Genomic DNA, 24,220 nt, shown 5'->3' on the forward strand with positions numbered 1-24,220 from the left:
GAATTTTACTTTTTTACGACATAGTTAATGTCTGCCACATAGTGATGAAACCCGATCTCTGCGAGGCATGTCATGGAGGTTTTTGCGTTATACTGATCAAGTTTCAAACACATTCAAAACTGGATTCACTTTCCGAGAAGATTTTAAGAAATAACAAATGTAATGAAATAACGTTTTGTTAAAATGTTCTGTCATACAAAACTAAGTTTTATAACTGTTCAATGTGCATTGCAGTTGTGTAGAAATTAAAGACCGTTAATATCTGGAAATAAAAATTGTAATAATAAATATCACGTCAGCATGTTTATGCGGCATTTGATGTGTAAGAAAGATTTATGGTAGGGTGACGATATGAAAACCAATGCAATTAAAAAATTGTGAATATATCATATAGCAATATCATCTAGAAACATTACATTTTGCATGAAACTTGAAGGATGACTTCTATGATGCGTCATTTTTTGTCAACTTCTTTTTTACGGTTGCCTGCCTGTCTATCTGTCCTAAGGAATGATGTATAGATTCAAAATGTTTCATGCAACCTCAGCAAAACCTGTTACATCATACGATGCGGTGTACTCTTTCTTTGTATATAATGTTTTAGTAAGAAACCAGTTTCTGAAAGTTATGTACAGTTGCTTCTGAATACACATCCACTAGAAACGTACTGTAAGGTACACCTTGTCAAAAGTATACGCTACAGTAGAATCTGCTGATTACATTAGATTTCATACTGAACCAATGAAGCACGTTGTAATTACTCACGTGTCTAATCCCACACGTTACACAAGTATATGCTACAGTAGAATCTGCTAATTACATTAGATACCATACTGAACCAATGAAACATGTTGTGAGTATTCTCATGTCTAAGCCCACACGTTACACAAGTATATGCTACAGTAGAATCTGCTAATTACATTAGATACCATACTGAACCAATGAAACATGTTGTGAGTATTCTCATGTCTAAGCCCACACGTTACACAAGTATATGCTACAGTAGAATCTGCTAATTACATTAGATATCATACTGAACCAATGAAACATGTTGTGAGTATTCTCATGTGTCTAAGCCCACACGTTACACAAGTATATGCTACAGTAGAATCTGCTAATTACATTAGATACCATACTGAACCAATGAAACATGTTGTGAGTATTCTCATGTCTAATCCCACACGTTACACAAGTATATGCTACAGTAGAATCTGCTAATTACATTAGATACCATACTGAACCAATGAAACATGTTGTGAGTATTCTCATGTCTAAGCCCACACGTTACACAAGTATATGCTACAGGAGAATCAGCTAATTACATTAGATATACTGAACCAATGAAACATGCATAGAAGTACTCACGTGTCTAAAACCATACGTTACACATCGTTATGCAGTTTGATGTTTGATTGATACCTAACTAGTGTATTTAATCACTTCATGTACTGGTGTACCCCACATGGATTCAAACGTGCTGAGGGAATTAATTATCATATTGGATGTAATATGCAAGTTCACCAGACAACTTACTACTTCAATATATATACCGGCACGTACACTAAAATTGTCAATGCACAAAAAAATTCAAAAAACTTATTATCTTTTTTGTTGTCGGTGAATGAAATATAATGGAATTAAAAAGTGTTGATTACTTTCACTTAATCCTCTTCAGTCAATAGTAGAGCATGGCCACTTTGTTAACATGCATTTATTTCATCCGTTCATAAAGAATAAGGAATTAGAAAGTTTTGTCTTTTTACAAAACAATTTGTTTATATTTTTTTGTCCATTTTTGTACTGACAATATATTTTTTTCTAGTCTTTATTCATTACATTTTATTTTAAATGCGCCTCAGTTTTCAAACTGTAAATACTATTTGGTACTCTAAAATACAGACAGGCTGACGTTAAACGTTGCCCATTAACCATTAAACATCCTGTAACATTGTTTCATACATGATCTCACAATCAATGATGTGATAAAAACATGTAGACTACGACTAGTGAAAAGTTACCTTACATTTATTTTCCTGCAAGAACAAAAATTTATCATCTCTCTTTAAAACACTTGCCATGAATTACTGAGATTCATAAACATTTATTGTTATATTGAAAGGATATTTGGGAAACTGTGACGTAATAAACATCCGTTTCAAAGTGATATGTGGCATAGTGCATTTCATGTAATTTATTTTGATATTTGGTCAGAACTCTATTGTAATTTTTCACAGCACAGGGTAGAGTATTTGAGTTCAAAATAAAATCAATGTAGCTAATTATAAAAAAATTGTTTAATTCAAAATTTTTCACTGGTGCTACCTCTGATGACAATAAATACATTCTGGTTTTATTTAGAATCCCTAGGTCTACCACCAAACGACCGTATTTAAAGATCCAGAAATTGCCGTTATTTTTAATGTTCTCTCCTTGATTACGTCATGCAGCCAGACAGTCAAGTCCCTGTTAGTTCTGCAACATACAATCACAATAATATCAAAACAAAGCTATAAACAGAATTATCTGCTTGTAATACAACTCCTTTCCATTGTTATTGAACTACAACACCATAGTTATTCACTTATTTATTCATTTTTGTGTATATTAAATTTCATTCAGTTTTTTTATTTGAGTATCTGAAAGAATACGAGAGTATTATGTAGATACATTTTTTAGCTATTCTATTTATATTTCATTGTAGAGTGTTGACGCACTCATTTTTCAAACGTTCTGACTCGATTATCATTACAATAATAATAGTACTTTTATTGCTTCCAATTTTACTATCTCAGCTACAAAACATGAACAACTCTCTGTGAAATGTAATGTTTCCTCAGAGTTCTTGTATGAATATAAATTAATAATATTTTTTTTATTTACACATAACACAACCCAAACTTAAACGTTATGCACAAACGTTCTCTTATTGCAGTCTTAAAAAAATTACAAATAGGTAATTTCTCAATTTTCCAGCAATAAAATTAAACAATTAATTCAGTTTATTACATCTTACCAATATCGAACGCTACAGCTGATTATCGATACATACATCATATAGGTAGCCATAATAATTGTTAATTGTACTAATCGGTAATTAATATTATTTATACTGCGTGTTCATTTATTTGAAAACGTTAGTAGTTTTGTTATCGGATGTCGACACCTTAAAAAAGTGTGTAGCAGTTTGCAATGTTAGTATAATATTTTTGCGTTAGGTTATCACTGAATTTAGCAGAATTACTGAGCCTTAAAAACCTTTTTGAAAGGCAAAGACTTGATGCACCACTGCTGGGACCTCTAGGGAGCGGGGCAGCCAGCTTTGAAGAACGAAGCGAATCTCTGCCCAAGAATATTATTCCTAATGTCCTAATTGACAGCTGGTTCAAAGAGAAGAGCGCAAAACCCCTTGCCGAATAATCTTAGAAAAGGAAAACGTCCAGACCGTTAAAAATTGCAGCTGAAACTAGCAACCAGGTTAGAAATATCCAGCGCAGACGATAGACAGCACCAGCTGTAGCAGAGATAAGGCTCGGCACAGCAATTGGCCCAACCACCGGCCAAAAAATAATAAAAGTGGCAGATGCCACAAGTTCTCGTTTTTATTTAAACATTGTTAGTAATTTTATTTAATTTTTGCTTCAAATGTGTTATGGATAACTAATTTTTCATGTAATATTTGTATATGTCTTATTCAAACATCTAGAAATATCAATTTAATAATATAACTAGCCTACTTAATTAATGTCTGGGCGATGAGAAGTATAAAATTAGCAATCTTTGTATAAAAATTCATTTGGTGACAAAACACACCATTTTAAAATCGTACCGTGTCAATGCCGATTTAGGTCACATAAGGGTTGAAAACACTTACGGGTTGTAGACGAAAGTGGAGGTGCTACCGTCAGGATTAGTGGTGGCTAGGTGACTGATGCTGGACGAGGGTTGAGAAGTGGAGTGTACACGGTAGGATCCTTCATCGATGAACTTGGAGAAGTGGCCGAGAACGTAGAACATTGGGTTCTTATAGAACTCGTCGGCCGAGGCGTTCACGATGATAGGACTGTCCACGGGGCCGGAAGGGGTGTACACCGGACCTCCTTCCGTGTCCAGGGCCATGTTCCAGTCGATGAATGAGAGTGACATGTGGTTCAGAACCTGATAAAATACGATAAAAGTAACCAGACATTACTTTAATGAAAAAACTTGGTTTACAACTAGATATATAGAACTTAGATATATAGAACTTTCCTCAAATTATATAAAATTTTTATGTAATAAGGTAAAATTAAATATATAAGGTACTTTTATTTAAACAAGTTATTTGCTATAAGTAGGGTAGAGATTGTATGTATTACTCACGTCTATTATGTCTTCAGCGTACATACTACCCCGTTTCCATGATCCCAGATCAACCACTTTGGTGGCTGAAAAAAAAACATTTCATTAGCCTCAAATAATTGTACTATATACATTTTTAGTTATATATTTTACATTTATTCCTAGACTCGTGACTGAACTATAAAAATATTAAAGTATCTCGCATTACTGTTATTTAAATATCCACTTGTTGATTCTCGAGAAAATTAATTATGACCTCAAAATATCCAAGAACTTATGGTACATAATCAACATTAAGTTAAGTATTCAACACTAAAGTTAACTTTATTACAGACAATAGCATTGATTATGTATGCTAACAGTCTGTATTTCATTAAATGTTTCATAATCTGCTGCCACTTGAAATGCTGCGGCTTGCGTGCTATGTATATACAAATACTATAGGAAACAATGATAAAAATATAAAATTGTACCAAATGTATTATTTATTATTATTATGTATTATTTATAGTCAACTATGACAATAATAAAGATAATCCATATATTAAATTTAGTTCATCGAAATGAGATAACAAATTAACACATTAACATTGATTAAACATCATACAAATTATTGAGTACGGTAGCAATATTCATTGTGTTACCGTACAGAGATATATTTACCGCAGGAACTTTCAATAACATGATCCCCAATATGGATGTTAATGAGTTTATTCTCTGTTAACCCATTGAGGTGGTAGTTGCCTCTACAGACCTTATGACGGCAAATATAAGTAATTTAGGCAAAAATTATAGGTTTGGTTATACTTTAATAACTTTGTTTGCTTCATGTTAAAAGCAATGGAATGCAAAACATTGTTTAAAATAAATTTTCTACTTTGTTGTATACAATTTAAACTAACAGAATACTATATTTTAAAACAATTTATTTAAAAATACAATTTCTTAAAACAAACTATTTGAAGTATATATTTTTAATCCCTTATCATCACTTGGGATTATCTTATGTCCCTGGTCACTATTGAGATTAGTTTAAACATTAATTTATATAACTTACTGTATGGTTTGACCAGTTTTAACTCAATTCTCAGTAACTTGTGTTTATCTAGAAAATAGTGCATGATCTCAAAAATAGTACAAAATATTTGTTTCATTTTGTATGGTTCCTTGAACATGTAGCCTACATGTAATATGAGCATAGGAAATGTCAATAGGTGCATTTATAAAAGGTTCATTCAATTTTTCAATTTATTTTTTTTAGAAAAGCTTAAGTTTTTGTTTTTTTTTAATAAAGCACATTAATGTTCTATGATGATGTGAATACGAGAATTATAAGAACAGGAGGTTTTTAATTATCGAATTTTGTTGCTGAGAAATTTTATCTCGAAATATTACAATTTAAAGTGGAAGATTCTATAAACTGAATGATCTTGAATACATTTACAAGCCTGCACGTCCTAAGGCATTTCTTGCAATTGACTTGATCGAAATAAAGACAGCACTATTTAGGCATTTTAGTGCCTACCTAATATAAGCAAATAGGTACGTGAATCCTACAGAGTTTATAAATATTTTCTATAAAATTAAAGAAATATAAAAGTATTAAGATTCTGTAAGAAAAGAAATAAAATGTATATGATTATTAAAGCATTTAATGGCCTACCGGCAGAAATTAAGCTTTGGTACCAGTTATGCCTTAAGGGAACGAATATTATTAAGAAGTGCGCCATTTATTTCTTCCTGTAGCCACACATTTCATGTGGAAATCTGGCTATAAAAAATGTTTAGCTACCTACAGGTTTGCCGCCCTTTTCAAAAATTTTGACTGGATGAGAGGTATGGTGTTCCCTTATAGCCACCCCGTTACCATAAAGATTTTGCTCAGAATATATCCCGCAAAGGACGATGATCAATTCCGGAAGTTCCGTTTAACCTGGTTCTACTTTGAGCGTACTCCACCTGATAATGCGTCTGAGCTGTGACTCGTAACTGATCTCAATCTTGGTTTGTTTTAACCTAGATTTTATGTTTCAAATTTTTCTACTAGGTATTTACACTGCTGAAAGATAATATGTACATACGCTGGCATTGTTTGCACTGCACACTGAACTATACAATGCTCCGCTATATTTGTTAAGTAGTTGTTTTCCACCATCCCCAATAAAGGCATTTCTATTCCTCCATAACCCACTCATCCACTCGGAATAGGAAACTTTTGTAACGAACTCAGAGTGTTGCATCCCGTCAAGTACACAAACCGTTGAGGGTGAAACTCAAGAAATGAGACTCCTAGGATGCGCATCGTAGCGTGGAATAAGGCAGCACGAATTTAAACAACCAAAGACAGTGACGACCGAAAAATAAACAACGATCTTTGCTTTCATATGTAACTTTATCAAGTACAGAACGAGAATAATGAGAGTAAAATTAAAAAAGTAAAGAATTTTATATAAAACTATGGTTAGCGAACGAAAAGCTAAAACGTATCCAAAGGATCCGGACCCCCCGAAATTTTCATTTTATTCAATTAAATTTTTTAGTAAACGCTTATTTTTATTTAAATAATTCAGTATTACTGACATTTACTGCTGAAAGATCGTTCTCAACAAATAAATGTGTCAAAAACTTTTGAAGGAACAAAACGGGGCCTCACTAAAGTATTAACTCAGTAACTCAGTACATAAGTACATACCATTAGTCTACTAGTCCATTAGTTGACTTTTTCACTACGGAAAAATATCAGTTGTCTGGACCAACCCCCAAATTTATTCCTGGATACGTTCTTGACGAAAAGGTAGGGGGAGGTGTTCAAATGCCGCCGGCGTTTAGATAATAGATTCAACGTTTTAACAAAATCAAAGTGAATATATTTCTCAGAGAAATCAAAGTTGGATTTTAAAGTGGTAACATGAATATGGTTGGTAGCTTCAGGACAGACAACTTGTAAGCATGACCGTAACAAAATAGCAGTTGAATACTCGTAGGTGAAGTAAATGCTTTATAATTTTCCTAACTAATACTGTCACTTACTGCTTCTAACTTCACTCCTTTCATGTCAGTGCTTTTATGCTGCTCAGAACTATGGACAAATCTTCCCATTTGTATTAAAACAACTTTGTAAGTAAATGGTACATGTATTAAAACTCAAATTTATAATTGGCTTGTTTCTAAAGAACATATAAATATTTTATAAATTTTACTGTAACAATTTAATAATATTTAGAATCTAATTTAGTATTTTCTGTAAAAACGTTCAACCCCTTTCAAAGGTTCACATTATAAAACCAGTCCATAAAGAAGAAGAACTCGACGCTTATGAAATATTATACATAAAATAAAACATAAAGATAAAATATTGGAAAATGATTTTGGATCGATTCAATATCTACCATTCCTTTGAAATAGAAATAAATTCTTTTTGACCGAAACTTGTACGCATGTATTAATATTTACTTGATTTTACTTTTAATTATACAAATCTTGTATTAAGCTTTTTTCAGCTAATAATTGTTTTAAATTGTAAAATATTTATACAATTTCAAATAGTTGATTTACACCTGACGATAACATCTTAGATGTCGAAAGGCCTCGTGTTAGAAAATTTAAATTATTGGACAATTGTGAGTTATGTTTTGATAAAAAATAATAGACAATAGTTTTTGCAATAAGAACAGCACCTCCTTCAATAATTTTCTATTGCAATTTGTGGTTATCGCTTCCGCATCGCGTGATGTCTAATACAGATAAGATAACAGAAATCAATGGGCTGTTATCAAATAAACATTTATCTCATTGCTTGAGAAATGCACGTGTTTGTCTGTTACAAGTAAATTTATCAGTATGTTTTGACAGGAGTTTAGAAACAAATCGATTCAAGTTTCTAAACCATCTTTCATCTGGTTAAGGATTACACCGAGAATCGACTACTCCAAACAGTCAATTAGTCATTGGGAAAACAAGTTTATATATATAATCAAAAGTATGAAAAATACATTTTATTTAAACTTCCGAATTGAAATTTGGTCTTAAACCACGCGTCTAACAAGTCATACAGAAAAGAGTTACATTTTGAATCAAAGAAATATTTACAGAGTTAGCAAATTGATGGTGGTTTTGATAGATAATGCAACATCTTAGATTAGCTGGTATTTTATCAGCACTTAAATGAATTCTTTATGATATTTCATGCGGCATATACACATAGTGGGTGCTAAATTCATTAATAGTTTATAAAGATTCAACAATTCAAGTCGTATTGTCCAGAGTCTACTAATCAACTAATAACAAACTAGACATATCTAATTACGTACGGTCCATAGGCATGGTGACGCAGGCTTCGCTGTACATAATGTCCTTATTGTAAGCCTTGAAGACCTCGTCCAATATCTCTGGAGATGAGGTGGTATCACCATACCAGTGCAGTGAGATTCCATCTATGTATTTGGCAACATCTGCATCCGCCATCATCTGCACATGTAATTATGTAAATGAATGTACACGTCATATGGTTAGAAGGACTACCTCATCTTCACCTGTACAATTTTTAGGTTTGGTACTCACCAATCCCCAAAGAGGAAAATTAACACTCTCATCAGTGAGCCATAATAGTAATTCACCAAAGACTTTGAGATCCAAATTTGTTATGAACTCTGCATTTTAATATAAACAAGTACCGCTCCTCGTTATCGTGAACAATTACGCTCATCGTTATTAGTGTTATTGGCTGAGCGTTAGCAAAGCTTATCACTCTAAAAAATGCAAATATTTCATTTCTTCTGTCTGTCTATCTGTACGTCTATCTAACAATATCTTGAAATGTAATGAATGACCTACATACTTGAAATTGTGCATGAAGATTCATTTTTATGTAAGAGCCTCTGAGTTCGATAGTGCTGCATGACGCTCCATGGTATTTAACTGAGCGTTGGTAAATATTTTTACAGTAGTCTTATGGGTAACCATGTTAGGCACGAGAAAATGAAAAAATAAATTTTTAAATAAAATCAATACACCCACAAGAGATTCAAACATGTGACGTATTATCAAAAGTAACTATCCCAACCCATAGAAATTTTTATAGTGATTTGGTCTGTAGACGTGGTCTGTAGCACTGATATGAAACATATTTTAATGGAAAAAGATCTGAATGTACCATATGTTAAGATAATATGTCAATAAAATTACATGTACAGTTTAAATTTTGTATGTAACTTCATTTATATTAGTGTTCTATGATTATTTTTGTTTCAACTTTTTTTGTATGATTGATTGTCTGACTAACTATTTGTCTGCAGGCCATTTCGAGAATGAAATGAGTTATGGATATGAAAATTGTCATGCAACCTCAGCAAAGCCTTATTCCACGTATTGTGATGTACTTCTATCTTGTTGGCTAAACTCTGATCACTGGAGAAGCTAGAAAACTTTCATTTCTGTCTTTGTATACGTGTCTACCTGTACTGTATGGTACAGGTAGACAATCGCTTGATACACCGAACACGGAATGACCTACAGACTTATTAAAATAAATATCTTTGTTGAATATATCTGTTTATCTGTTACACGAAGGTGTAATTTTTATAATTACTATATTTAGTTAATTATAAATTAATTGTAATTTCTGTAATTCATGAGTATGAGAACTGTTGAAACACGACTGCAAGAAAATTAGGAAACAATTGGCTGAGCTTTAACAAATCCCATCAATGGGACTGGACAAATTTTTATTCTTTATGTCTGTTCGCACGTTATCTCAAAAACGAACTGACCTATAGACTTCAAATTGTTAATGATCCTTCTAACAAACAAACAGTACAAGCGTAGGAGATTTTAACATGGGACATTGTTATTCATACAGTAAAACTAAACAATTATAGAGTATACATTCATTGTTAAAGTATATGACAAGATTCGATTTCAACACACTCTTGTGTTATAGTAACCCTTTCTAACTCGGTTGAACATTTATTATTAGAAAATTGCTATGAAATCTAACTTAATTAACAAAATTTGTATAAATCATTATCACATGATTTGTCGAGAAATATTTCATCCCTAGACTTTAAATTTTGTAATTATACATATAAAAGAGTGTGCTCTATGATGATGTGTGAAAATTTAGTATTATATTTTTTTTTTATATTACAATTCTTATAGGCTATTGATAATATTATTTAACACTATTTTAGCTTTTCGTACATTTTTAATTTAAATGAAAAATTAAGTAAGTACCGTGTCAATCCAGTATTTCAAAAACGTGCGGTTATCCTCCAAAGTGAAGAGTTTGGTTTTGTTAAAGGGTGAAGCGCGCAGGAGTGGTCCCAGATACTCTTTCACGAACACCCGCTGATCCATGGGCATCCACATTATGTTGTTGTTTAAGTAAGCAAAGCCAATGTCTATTGGGGACAAGGGCTCGTTGGAAAGTGAAAATCCCCAGAAGTCTAACCCATTTTCCTTGTATTCTTCCAGAAATCTGAAAATCAATTCACGATAATCAATGAGGACAGTATATTCTAAATCGTTTTAAACACATGCGCTGTAATTACGACGTTAGTATAAATATATATAAAATGTGATTCAAAGTTTATTATACCTAATATAGGTTGTTTCCATTTATACAAAGTTAATTCATGTAAATCAAAGTAGTTTGGCAGTTATTTGGTCTTTCAATCGTATGTTTGTTTGGATATTTAAACACAAATGTGATAGAAACGGCCAAATACAAAATAATTTAATCCTGAAAAGTAACGGCTGTGTGGTGTAGTGGTAGCGCACTTACCAGGCAAGAGAGAGACCTGGGTTCGAGTCCCGACAGAGAAAGTACTTTTTGTGATTTAAAGTTTATTGAAATTAAAGTAGGGTATTGCCATTTATACAAATTGAATAAGCACCACACACACACACACACACACACACACACACACACACACACACACACACACACACACACACACACACACACACACACACACACACACACACACACACACACACACACACACACATTTTAATAATAAAACAATAAGATTTACAAACCTTATTAAATACTTGGCCCAGTAAGAATAGTACTTCCGTTGCAAGTACCCTGGTAGATAGTATTCGTTGGTTTTTGTCCAGCTAGGGCTGGTCCATGGAGTTGCGAATAAATATAAATTGTGTCGACTGATTTTCTTTGCCGCGTTGATAATTGGGATCTAAAACATCGTAAAAAATGCAATAAAAATCAATTTAGTAATAAATCCATCTATGATAAACAGAGCGGTTACGTTAGCGTATGGTAGTAACAAACCTAGTTTTTTAATTAACTATTGACGTTTTAACTATAACTAAACGATCAACAGATAAGTTATTCAAATTTTACTGGGGGAGAATTTAACTAGGCTTTTGAATAATAAACCTATTTCAGAACTACAGAATTACTTAAAGTGTGTGAGGAGATAGGACATAACTATTTATTACTAGGCTTATTTGTGTAGTTTCTAAACTTCATTAGGTATCAATTACTCAGTAAATCGTTTCATAAAACACAAACTAGTCTGCCAGGTTCTAATTTTAATTAATATCTAAAACATGTAATAAAGAGAAGGAACAAAGTTGTAATTTTTCGTAGATTAGGAGACAGGTGCAAAGAAGACTTCGGTAATAAAACTGGCGTGGTAGTCTTGTGAAATGCTGGACCATTCGGTTAAATTTTTTCGTGTAATACTCAATGCAATTAGAGGGAGGTTTATGTATAAAGAGAAAAATTAGAAAACTTACCTGGATATGTTTGGAATTTAAATAAAATTATAGTACCTAATTATGTTTTATAATCCAAATTTAACTGGCACTAAAAAAAACCTGTTGACATTTTCACCTAACGTTTGAGTAACTGGTTGAATCGTCTGTTTAGATTTATAACTTTTATAACATATTAAGTACTAACTGTTACCCGCGGCTTCGCAAGCAATTTTTATAACTGAAGTCCTTATAAAAAGCAATTATGATGTAATATGATGGGAGTGGTACAAAAATTTTAACCTAAATTTTTACTTACTTAAACGTAAGTAGGCATACATCAGGTAGATATTATTAAGTTCATGGTAAATAGCATCAGAGTTTAACTTAGACTAATTATTATATCATGTTTGGCACGTGTAGGAGCATTTCTGGTTCTAATTAATTATATACATAACGTCACAACTGAATCTGCCTTGTAATCCCAATCAAGAAAATACAAATCTCGGATCACACAGGTCTCGGAAACTTACTTTGGTCAAAAGCATATATTTCCAGTCCTTGTAATATATTTCAGGTCTAAGATATTTCCAGTACCATAGTAGAGTTTGCCTTGTTGTTAGTACGAATTTATTAGGGATTTCCTTCTTATATCAGAAGTGTATAAAAAAGAGATAGGATATCCCCCTATGCCCTAATAAGCGTATAACTCCTACGTATGTATGTATATTTTTTCATCCGGACAACAAAGTATACTCAACTATGCCACTGTAAATACTTTACACCAAAAATAGATTATAGATCCGGAAGTAGAAACTTTTGGATTTAAGAATAGTTCTGACAGCTACCTAAGTATATAGTTTGATTTTTTTTCTTTTTGTTTTTTTGTTGTTTTTTTTTGTGGCAATAAAGGAAGGTAATCTGTGGCAAAGTAAATGAATTTAAATACCAAAGGTAGGCCCTTTTTGTCCAAAGTAGGCTTCTCAATCCTTCTTATGTAGATAATTTTCTTGATCGGGACAATAAGACAAACGCTACAAATTGTACTGGAAATATGTTATACCGGAAGTATATGACAGTACTAGAACTAGTCTCTGTTTTACCGAAGAGGTTTCCGAGACCTACGTATTTGTATTTTTTTGATCGGGGTAACAAGACAACTCAGCTTTCACGTCGGATATATAATTAATTTGAACTACAAATGCTCCTATACGTTTTAAACATGATAAAAGAGTCAGGTTGAACACTGATAACCTTAACCGTCAACATTTAAATAACATCTACCTGATGTATGCCTACTTACTTAAGTTTGAAAAACGCCATAGGTCTCCAATTGCTCTACATCATAAATGATTTTCCTAAGTAGTAAAACAGTTTAAAAGTGCGCGTGGAGCAAAGAGTAACATCTAGTATTACAGTACAATTGGCAATAGTGTCTTTTCTAGAAATAGGATAAATCCAAAAAACTTTCTAATTTTTATATAAGGTAATACATTGTAATTGTATTTCATACGTGATTTTACGTATTTTATTTTTCACTTGGTGCTGGATGAGAAATTTGAGGTGCGTGAGCGCGTAACATTTTATGCGTCTATAATTCTAATACTAATTAAAGCTTTTGAATGCGTATAATTTATATCTTTAAAATGAGACATATTCAACTACGATGGAAAATAAGCATAAAATATTTGAGGTTATGTCCTCCAGATTGCTCTTGAGATCAGGAGCCAGTTGTGAGTATCTGACAACTTCTTCAACAAAGTCACTAACTCTTATGGTGACCCCTCTTAAGTGCATAATAAATTGACGGTTGTGACGCAATTTCGTTTTTTAATATGTAACAAAGAGCTTATTTATATTCCTCCGACTCCTGAGAGATTAAAGTTCCGCCACCTCTAGAAAACGAGCACTGTTTAGGCATGCATAGCTTTTTTACAGACAAAGCTTCTCTAGGCTCCCCTTATCCCTAGTTGACATGACTGAGACAGAGACTCCCTACTCATAAGATCTTGACAGGAGGTGACAGCCACTACTGGCAATCTAGCCTATCCTTAGTATACTGTCACTCCGGAAGCAACGCACAGGTCCTTAAGGACTAAGTACAACGATAGCTTTCCTCAATTTCTTGTTTAAGTAAACAAAAAATGTTTTCTGAAGATTATTTTAAAATAATATTATAAGCTAAAAGCTCAAATTCAACAGAACCAAACCTTGTACATGTAGTCCTCGTCAGCCAGACTGAAATGTGACAGTGTGACGTCATCAGGAAAATCATCGTACGTGTAAGTTCTAGGGCTAAAGTCAGACGCGCCTGCCGGAACTCTGGCCAACTTGTACTCGTTCCCATTCGGTGCAAAGCAGGAGCTGGAAATATATATTTATAATAATTAACATAATATTCAATAAAATCATCGTACGTGTAAGTTCTAGGGCTAAAGTCAGACGCGCCTGCCGGAACTCTGGCCAACTTGTACTCGTTCCCATTCGGTGCAAAGCAGGAGCTGGAAACATATATTTATAATAATTAACATAATATTCAATAAAATTTCCGCACCACAGATATATGTAAAAATCCGATATATTTAATAACCTTTGTGAAGTATTTTAATTAAACTCTGCTACAATTGAGAACTTTTGACATTATTGTTTCGCAGTTGCTTCCATATAAAAAATGTACAAAAGCATTTACTCTGACGGAGATCCGTTAATTTGCTAGACTGCTAATTAATCTTTTACTATTAAGTATTAAGTTACATGAAATTTTACTCTCTCCAAGTGCTATTCCGCAAAAAATAAAATAGTGTAACCTATTCATTGTTGCTAAGAAGTAGAAATCACTATGTACCCTTTTTATGGATGCTATTTTCATAATTTACCAAGCCTCCACTTTTATATTTTATTTATTGCTAAACGAAGATTAGACGTGGTTTTTAAATCAGAATTAGCAAATAAATCACTAGTAATGTAAATGAAAGGACGTGATCAGTCCCTACACTGTTTTTATTAATTAAAGCATGTCATACACGAGATTTAACTGAGAACCCATCTTCAGTATACGCTTCTTTCTAAATATTAATCAATATTGTATTTTAATGTACCCACCTAATAAGGATTATGTACATTTTCATTCTGGTTGAGACATTGTTCATAGCCTTGTTTTTAATCCTCGGTGTCACCTATCCTTACAATAAACTTAAATTTCAATACTTACAACAGTTTATACTGTTGGTCGGCTATCTTTAAAATGATGCGTAGGCTATTCACACTAATACATCACCTTAAGAATTATATATGGCTCTTCCGCTTCGAGGGAAATTGTACATGTTCATCAAGAAGTCGCTCGCCAGAAGTAGATTAAATATCCAAGCTTATTTTAACCTGCCGGACACAGGTCTGCTATACTTAACTACTTTAACCTTCAACAGTGTTTTTCTGTACTGTGGTAAATATTTTTAATTTGAGGATTTGTGTACAATAATTGTAATTATTATCACATTTTTACCGTACAGCACTTGAAATACTGGTTTTGTGTTTGTAATGTACCTACTTCCTGTACTTTTAACACTGAAATCGGTATTATAAATACAAATAATAAAGTCTTCTGGTTCACAACTCATCGAAACATTGCTTACGCAGTTATCTCTTCAAAACGTTTTGTTGTCGCTGTGGAGAACCATATTCATTCAACAGATGTTTTACTGAGAATGCCAATAACTATCAGCCATCTGCAGAGACGAGTTGAAGGAGCGGAGATTTCTGAGACTGGCTAAAGCCAACAGCCACCAGTTATGATCAATATTGCTTCTTTATCACCAGTTGCCTACTTTTAGACTTTTAATGCAATCCAATTATATTCTTTGTGGGAGTTATTTACGTTATGGATTATTTCTGAAATAACTCATATGTGAATAATAGTAGAAGTTATTTTGTTTTGCCGAATCATTTTGTATGTTTGGCCTTGAAAATATGTTGTGCTAACATTTTTTCTCTCCAATCAGGCTGAGCCACAGCTACATAGGAATTCGAAGACTTCCGGCGTACTAAGTGGAAATTTGTCCTTCACTGGTATCAATCGTTTCAAAATAAATATTGGCGTATTTTAGTTTTTGGGTAAAGGCGGCGAATGATAACGTAATTATAACGTTTAGAGATAAACGTATTAACCAATTAACGGTTCTTTTATGTTTTCTCATAATCTCCAGAACTACAATCCAGGTTAAAATACACAAATCATGTTTGTGCGTTTGGACACGCTTAAGCTGGAATCAAACAAAAATGCTGTGTGTCAACTCCATGTATCTACAAACTGTAGTTTTATGTTATATTGTTATTCGCCTGAGGAAGGTTGTATAAAAAATTGTAATCTCGAATTGAGCATTACCTTCTATTTTTTTTCGTATCATTCAATGTGGTCCGAAAAACCTTAACACGTTCAAAAACTTCCCGTAATAAAAATTAATTTTAAACTATCAAATTCGTTAGTACTGGAACTAAATTATGAAATAAATCTGATGTGGCTAGCACTCTAAAACCATAAAAACTAAAGGCTACTGGTATTAAATCAGCAATTTCCTTTGAATTACATTATGTTCTTAAATCTTTGCTGATAGCAAACCACAGTCACAAGTGTTCTCGGAAAACAGATTTTGAGACTGCAGTTCATTATAAACCAATGTTTCAGTGCCTTCTACAATGTAAAATAAAATAAAATAATTAATTACAAACCTGTTCTCCGCCATTGCGTTGATTTTGATAAAACAGTTCATTGGTTTTTTTCTTCGCAAATTTCAAGTATGTTTTGCGCAATCACTATCTCAAATTTTTCTATGCACTAGAGACGTGTTGAGATATAATCAGTGCCGTAGTTTAATAGCGATTCTGTCATTCCATTAACTCCAAAATTTATAACTTGGCTAAGCACTATTTACCATAATCTATGTATTTTTTTATATTTTTAGCTATTATCTATTTCTATTAGATGGTAATAAACGATTGAACTTACTTCAACAGATTTTGCCCAGCTCCGTCACTGAGACTCTTCACATTGAAGCCAAACGAGTCAGTGAAGGAACTCCCGATTCCCTTCAATCGTTGGTGAGTGTGACTTGTGTTTATCGTGATTTTTATTGTATCATCTGAAATAATGAATTAAAATTCTATAGTTATAACCCACACCTGTCAGTTTCCGTATTTGTTAGATTCAGTTAACTTCCCTAAAAACTGTGTCTATGCTATTTTACAACTTAAATTAAATTCAAATCTAGAAAACAAATTTTTATTATTGTTTGAACAATATTACGAATTATTTATACTGTCGGAGCTGTTATAATCGCGCTTTAGTTTTTACTGTGCCGACACAAATGTCCCTGGCAGTGCAGGTTATACTAACACCTTCGGTGCTTCCCCACAATGATGGTGACAAATCACATACGTCGAGATACAAGTACTACCTTATCTTGTAACCGATCAAAGCTCTAGAGGGTCTTCTGACTAATAAGAAATCACGTAATTTCCTAGGAAAAGTTCAAGTGTTTGGGACAGATAACGGAATCTAACCGCTGTAATGAATCATCAACTATGGACTGTTCCTAGAAAAAGCATTGTAGATTGTAAACAAAGCAGATAACGGTAACTAACACATATTTCCGCTGTAATTTGCAATATTTTCTTAATGCGATAGAATTATCATTGCATTATATATTACCAACATTTTAATTACTCTTCAATTCCATATTGTTAGTACCTGTATTTCTTATAATGCATACCTAAATAATTTCTGTTGGTCGACTGCATAAGAATATAGCCTGGCATAAATTAGTTTGTATAACGGCATATACAAACCGGATTTTTCATATTTCCGCACACCATGTATCTTGTAATGTGCTTCCCTAAAGTTGCATGCAAAATTTTAAGTACGTATTCCATTTAATTAGGCTACATTTGTTACTACATATCCTCTAATGTTACAAGATTGTAATTTTTGTATACAAAGTTTGTATAGAAATTTAATTATTCTATGACGGTCTCGTTTTCATTCCGGTTACCCAAGAAAACAGTGTAAGGATATTTGCTAACGTTCAGGCAAAATCCACGGAGTGAAATGCACCATCATCGAGGTCGATGTTGCCTATATGAAACCTTGAACTTATAATATATTATAGGCTATATGATTATAAGCTTCCTGCAAACTTTAAGCAGCTCGCAGTCAGTTCTTCGCGAGATAAAGTACATACAGAAATATACGTATAAATGAAATATTTTCACCCTCTCGGGGGTTTCGTTACCGCTTTGCCAATAAATTTGAAAACAAATAAGTAGCTTACAATTAAATTAAATTTTGACATGGTAACACATGTACTAAGTAACCTGAGAAAACTTTCAAATATTCACTTTACATATATTGTAAAATTGAATTTGGCTGAGCGTCACAGAAGCTTACCCCTTCAGTAGGGTTGCACTATTTCTCTTTTGTCTGCCGGAGGGATCTAAGAAGATTTTTTTTGTATGATTGACTGTCTATCCGTACTACATCTCAAGAATTAAATGACTTACAAAATTGAAATGTTGCATGCAACCAGTGATGCCTGTAAAGCGACAAATAAAGTGGTGTATTCCTACTTTGATATTAAAAGGAATTAAGATTGAAGTTTTTTATAGAATTAAATAAATATTTGGAAACTCTCCATATTCATTGGTACCTACTAAAAATACGTTTAAAAAAACAAATATGGATGTTCGTTCCTTTTATAAGGCCAACAATGTAACAGTACAATTGACTTGACACACTTTTTCCAATACCAAGATGTGGAGTTGAGCTATATTATAAAACTATTACTTCACAAACAAATTAAGTAATTAATATATATATATTAGATATATATATATATATATATATATATATATATATATATATATATATATACGGTCTCTTAAATTATATACTTACAAGAAAGAAATATACTATTACTGTTAATAAAAAAACTACAAATTATTGACAGTATAGGCCTACAATACCAGACAAGATGATGGGAAGTGTGGACGCGTCCTGTACAGTGCCCCAGTGAAAGTTGTAGCCCGGCGTGTGGTTGCTGGTGAAGATGTGAGTGAAGTTTTCAGTGGAACGAGAAGGGTAGGTGAAGGTGTCACAGTAGGTGGCGTTACAGACGCACACAAACCCGCTGTCTCCGAATCGTGCTGCGCATGGCACGTCGGCATCTAGTTAAAGTTACAAAATATTCTACGCTTTATATTGATTAATTATTTAACATTTATCTTAAACAACAATTATAAAATCAATTAATCGACTGAATAAAACCTTAAAATGTTCAATATGAAGACTTTATGACAATACGATACATTTTTGTTTTATTCACGGTGTTAATGACGCACTAAACTGAACAATAAATAAATCCTTCGACACTTTTTACTGCAGTTGCTTAAGACTAAATCGTTAAATTTTAATAATCTTTCAATCAAGAGTTTCTAGACCCACTCGCCAACTATAGTATTACGTACTTACTACTTTACTGTAATTATTGTCATAATATCTCATGGTTGGGAAACAGAAAATCGAACTACACAGTCAGTTGGCGTCCGTGCGCAAAGCCGTAGTTAGTGACGACAGGATCAGAGTGCGCTTATGTCGCCTCACTGCGCTGTTGCCGCCTCGTGCGCTGATGACCACCCCCTTCCACTGACACTCTTGCTTCAGCACCTGTTCCGTAGTCTTGTTGCCTCAGTCTCCCACAGTAACTCTCTACTCAGCGATCCACCATTGGAAGGTCCAATAGATGGAGCACTCCTATTCTACAACATTACTGCGTGTTGAAGCCAGCGGCGGCCATCGTGCCCCCCCCCCACCCTGAAGAACATCTAGAAACGCCAAAGCCTCCGCCGTCCAGAGAAGCTTAAAATTTGCAGTGCGCGCGCATAAATAAATCGCCACCTAGCCCACTTAGGATTAAGCCAAAATTTTCAAATTTGGTGTACGTAATTATCTCATAAAACACACGATTTCCAATGGCGCAACTCAAGGATTACCAGTTTTGATCTCTATATAATTTTAATGAGCAAAAAACTTTAACAAAAGTTTTATACACATTTGAAATCGTAACATGAAAAAAGTCGGTTGGTCTGTGAGGATTTTTTTGTTTTTAGGACAGGCAAGTTTTGTAAGCGGGAAAAGTTTTTGAGATAAAGAGTTGAATTTATTTTTTTCATTTCGAAACTTTTTTTTTTTCTAAGACCAGTCGTTTTCCTGATATTATCGGCAGAATATAGGCGAAAACCTCCTGACCGCATCGCCCGACCTAAAAAACAGATCGATACACTCCAGGCCGCTCTCGGCTCTTAAATTAAAAACTCAACAATATCGTTAATTTAAAATTCATTTATTTAATGTAATTAATTATTTTTAATATGTTAAACATTTTTAATACCCCATTTATAAGGCAATTCACTTATAATTTTATTTAAATAGAAACTGTCATTTATGGCAATTAAATATTAACTAAACTTGTGAGGCAATATAAGGTACAATAAAGTAAAAACACTAGGAAACCATAGACTTATTATGTTTCATAAATTAATGTATTTAAATATTAATGGAAATTACAATATGAAAATTAGAAACATAAATATCCAAGAGCTTAAAACAATAAAACGTACACTTTCTACTGTCCTAAAAATGTTTTTAATAAATGAGCTGCGTATTCTGCTTTTTGTGTAATGAGGCAATGGACATTTTTTGCAGTGGTGATGTAGTCGCACTTTGAAGTATTGTTTACAAAATAGACTTTTTTAACTAATATATAAGGTGATTTACCCAGGATCTTGTTCAAAACAATGCCCTCCTGTGAACAGATTTACACCGATACACTTTCGTAACACTGAATTTACCATTCTTGTCCATATAGTTTTTTCACAGTTGTCACGTCGCTATATTAATACGCAACTTTACTCTGTTTTCACATAACAAACAAAATTTCACAAACACCTTCAGAAGGTTGTAAAAGTCCTCCTCGGTTTTTACAACTTATCAAACTGTTGCGGTATTGCGTTTCTTCATTTAGTCCGGTAAAATAAGGATGCAATAAATAAGGATTCTCAATACTTTATCATTGTTATTATTAGTAATTCAATTTTTATTATTATTTAATATACCATATTTATATATATTAATTATAATTTATATATATTCTTCTTAAATAATACTTATTTTTATTTTTACCAAACATAAAATATTATTAAAAAGAAATACTTTTTGTCCTTATTATTTTACTATATTACCTATGAATATTACATCTCGAAATATAGATCTCTTGTTCAACGTTTGCTTGTTTCTTGCGAAGCTGTAGCAGATGCTCCCATTGTTATATATGACGGTTTTTTTTACTTTTCTACACACCGTAACGAATGAGTTTGGAAAAATGTTCTATGTATATAAGTACAGTAGTGTGGTGAGATAGTTTACCTTGTGAGATAGTTTACTTGATGATGGGAATGGTATAGGGTATCTTCTCTGTGTTAGTATTTCTATACCGATAAAAATTTAATTTTATCCAGTTAGTTGAAAACGAGCATCTTAGCATTAATAGGAACGTACGATTTTGAGTGTATCTTTTAATTGAAATGGTGATTGTTGTTTTATTTGTAATACATTAATTATCAGAAGTGCTTCTAGTGAGTGTTGTATGCGGTGGCTTACAAAACATTAAAAACTGCAAGTATTGACAGAAATAACGGTCATATAAATTTATTTAAATAAAAAAAAAATTTACCCTTTTTTTTTTTTTTTTGACTTCTGTGAAGGTGCATGTTGATTGTCTCGAAAAAAGTGTATATAAGTAAAAATTTCAATTGCTGCATCGAAGCGACGTGCAGAATACGATGAAACTCCAACTGCAAAAAGTCCACCTCGTAAAAAAGACGTGAAGAGGTATTTGATTTTAAAACATCTTCTCTCTGTTTTGTGGTCTCAAGTAGCTGATGAAGTCGCAGAGAAAAAAAGAAATGTATAAAAAACAAAAATATCTTATAATATAATATGTTATATTATAACAATAATAAATATATACAAAAAAAAATTGAATGTGTAAAAAAAAAAAAAACAAAAAAAAAAACAATAATAAATAGTATGTAATAATACTAATGTTAAAGTGAATAATTAACAATATAAGCTCATTTATTTATTGTATTCTACTGGCTGACCTCGCATTATCGTATATACAGGTAAACGGTTCCCTACTCTTTGCGCTGTATCTCAAACAAGGGTTGAACGTACATAAAATTACTTCAGTCAAAAGTTGAAGAGTATGTTCGTTCTACAATATCTCTAACCACATTTAAAGTCATTTAGCGTAAAGGGGAAACGAGATATCTGCAAAAAAAACCGATTTTCGTGAAGTTTGACCTTACAATATATTTAAGTCGCGTACACGTTGATTATATGAGATTTTGAGGGTAAGTTTTATACCATCAAAATAAAAGTTCGTATGCCAAAATTTTTAGCTTATTATCTTTTTATTCCGAGCTTGCATCCTTTATTTTGCCTTATTTTTTTACTGAGTTAATTAGCCTGTAAAACATGCTGTAGGCACCCCGCTACAGGCTATTTTATTTCTTATCGTTCTTACTATATAAAACCAGGGAAAAGGTACTCCACAAATATCATGCGTCGTTACATTTGAAGTGTTTCCTACAAATCATCTTAAGAAATATTCGAGATCTTCATCTTCCTTTCTTCATGTTTCTAAAAACCTGCCAGACAGCAGCGAACGCAGTCTGAGCGCTCGCCACTAGGGTGAACCACCCCAATGGTTCGCCGCCATTGTTGTATCATCGCGCGCCAGAGTCGGCTTCAAACGGGCGCAAACCCCACTGCTCCATCTATTTGGTCTTATGTGATCGCTGCCCTCTACTCCTAGTCTCAATGCTTGCATTGCCTAGCAGTATAAATACTACGTATTGGTCATTAAAATCTCGTTTTTGGATAATGAGCGAAAACTAAAATCATATTTGTCTCTACCTTCGTACAAATTTCTTATTCAAATTACACAACCTACAGGAAATGTTAAAAAAAATAGTTTCATTTTAAATTCAATTCTACCTAATCCTAATTATTCATACAACATTCTTTATTATATTAATTAATAAAACAATGTAAATTTATGAATTAGGTGCTGGTGATGCCCATGAAAAAGAATGCAAAGAATTGTAGTAGGTTACACTTGTTTTTCAATATTATTTTTCGGTTATATATTTAATATATCAAACGCAGTAGATTTAATCTACTTTACTGTTTACTAAACTGTAGTATACAAGAGAAATGTTTTGAAAAGTTTGTTTGTATTTTGCGCCATTGCTACACAGTGTGTACACCGAAATTCAACACTTTCTCAATGTGATTTTCTGAGAATTACTATCACCAAATATCAAACTCACCTGTAAACCTTCAACATTATCTAAAAATGTTAAGCTTTAACATCCTCTCGAGCTTTGAGTTTATTTTCTTCTTTCACCCGACACTGGGGCATATCAATGACATGGTTTAGATTCGGCTTTGATGAGATCCCTTGTGCAGAGAGTTTTTTTTTTTATAGATTTATGATACTATGTGATACACTCCCAGTGAATAATAATCTATATTTACACATATTACGAGTACAATCTGTAATTTTAATAAAACTAGAAGTTTCGGATTCACCAGCCTAGCCTGAGGTATAACATTTATTTGAAAACTACTAGTCATTGATATCTAGCAGCATTCTGTAAAAGGTACTCGATAAATCAAAACAGCATGTATATCTGAAGTATTTCAAACGTTATCAAAAAACACAGCGAAGGTTAAGTGGCACATTGAAGAGTTTAATAAAACGCGGAAGTACTACGCTGTTTTTATCATTTGGTGAAACATTAATACTAATACATCACATTAATACATCAGTATTTTATATTTCTTCGTTGTATGTTTCTACTTCATTACGCCTTCAACAGCAGGTTTCAGCAGAAATTTTACCAAAGAGGGAGAAAGGGTTTTTTTAGAATATTAAATATACAGTGCTTGAGTTTCCGAGATTTAAATATGTATACATTTTCTTAGTAGTGGCAACAATACAAAACAAACTGTGGAACTGTAAAAAACTACATATGAAGTGAATTTAGA

At 32.7% G+C, this 24,220-nt stretch overlaps 1 protein-coding gene across 1 annotated transcript in view; it reads right to left on the reverse strand.

Annotated features, from left to right (window-relative positions):
* Window positions 1-2,276: 2,276 nt before the first annotated feature.
* LOC124354305 (lysosomal acid glucosylceramidase-like) overlaps window positions 2,277-24,220 on the reverse strand; it is a 31,443-nt gene continuing 9,499 nt past the window's right edge. Inside the window, exons 3-11 of the mRNA XM_046804656.1 lie at window positions 19,072-19,251; window positions 17,060-17,192; window positions 14,268-14,421; window positions 11,377-11,534; window positions 10,570-10,813; window positions 8,649-8,805; window positions 4,360-4,424; window positions 3,872-4,155; window positions 2,277-2,472 (exon numbers count right to left, since the gene is read on the reverse strand). Coding sequence (XP_046660612.1) covers window positions 2,370-2,472; window positions 3,872-4,155; window positions 4,360-4,424; window positions 8,649-8,805; window positions 10,570-10,813; window positions 11,377-11,534; window positions 14,268-14,421; window positions 17,060-17,192; window positions 19,072-19,251 — 1,478 coding nt within the window. The 3' untranslated portion in view covers window positions 2,277-2,369. The remainder of the gene's footprint in view (window positions 2,473-3,871; window positions 4,156-4,359; window positions 4,425-8,648; window positions 8,806-10,569; window positions 10,814-11,376; window positions 11,535-14,267; window positions 14,422-17,059; window positions 17,193-19,071; window positions 19,252-24,220) is intronic.

This window comes from Homalodisca vitripennis, chromosome 1 (assembly GCF_021130785.1).
Source record: "Homalodisca vitripennis isolate AUS2020 chromosome 1, UT_GWSS_2.1, whole genome shotgun sequence".
Taxonomy (NCBI): Eukaryota; Metazoa; Arthropoda; class Insecta; order Hemiptera; family Cicadellidae; genus Homalodisca; species Homalodisca vitripennis.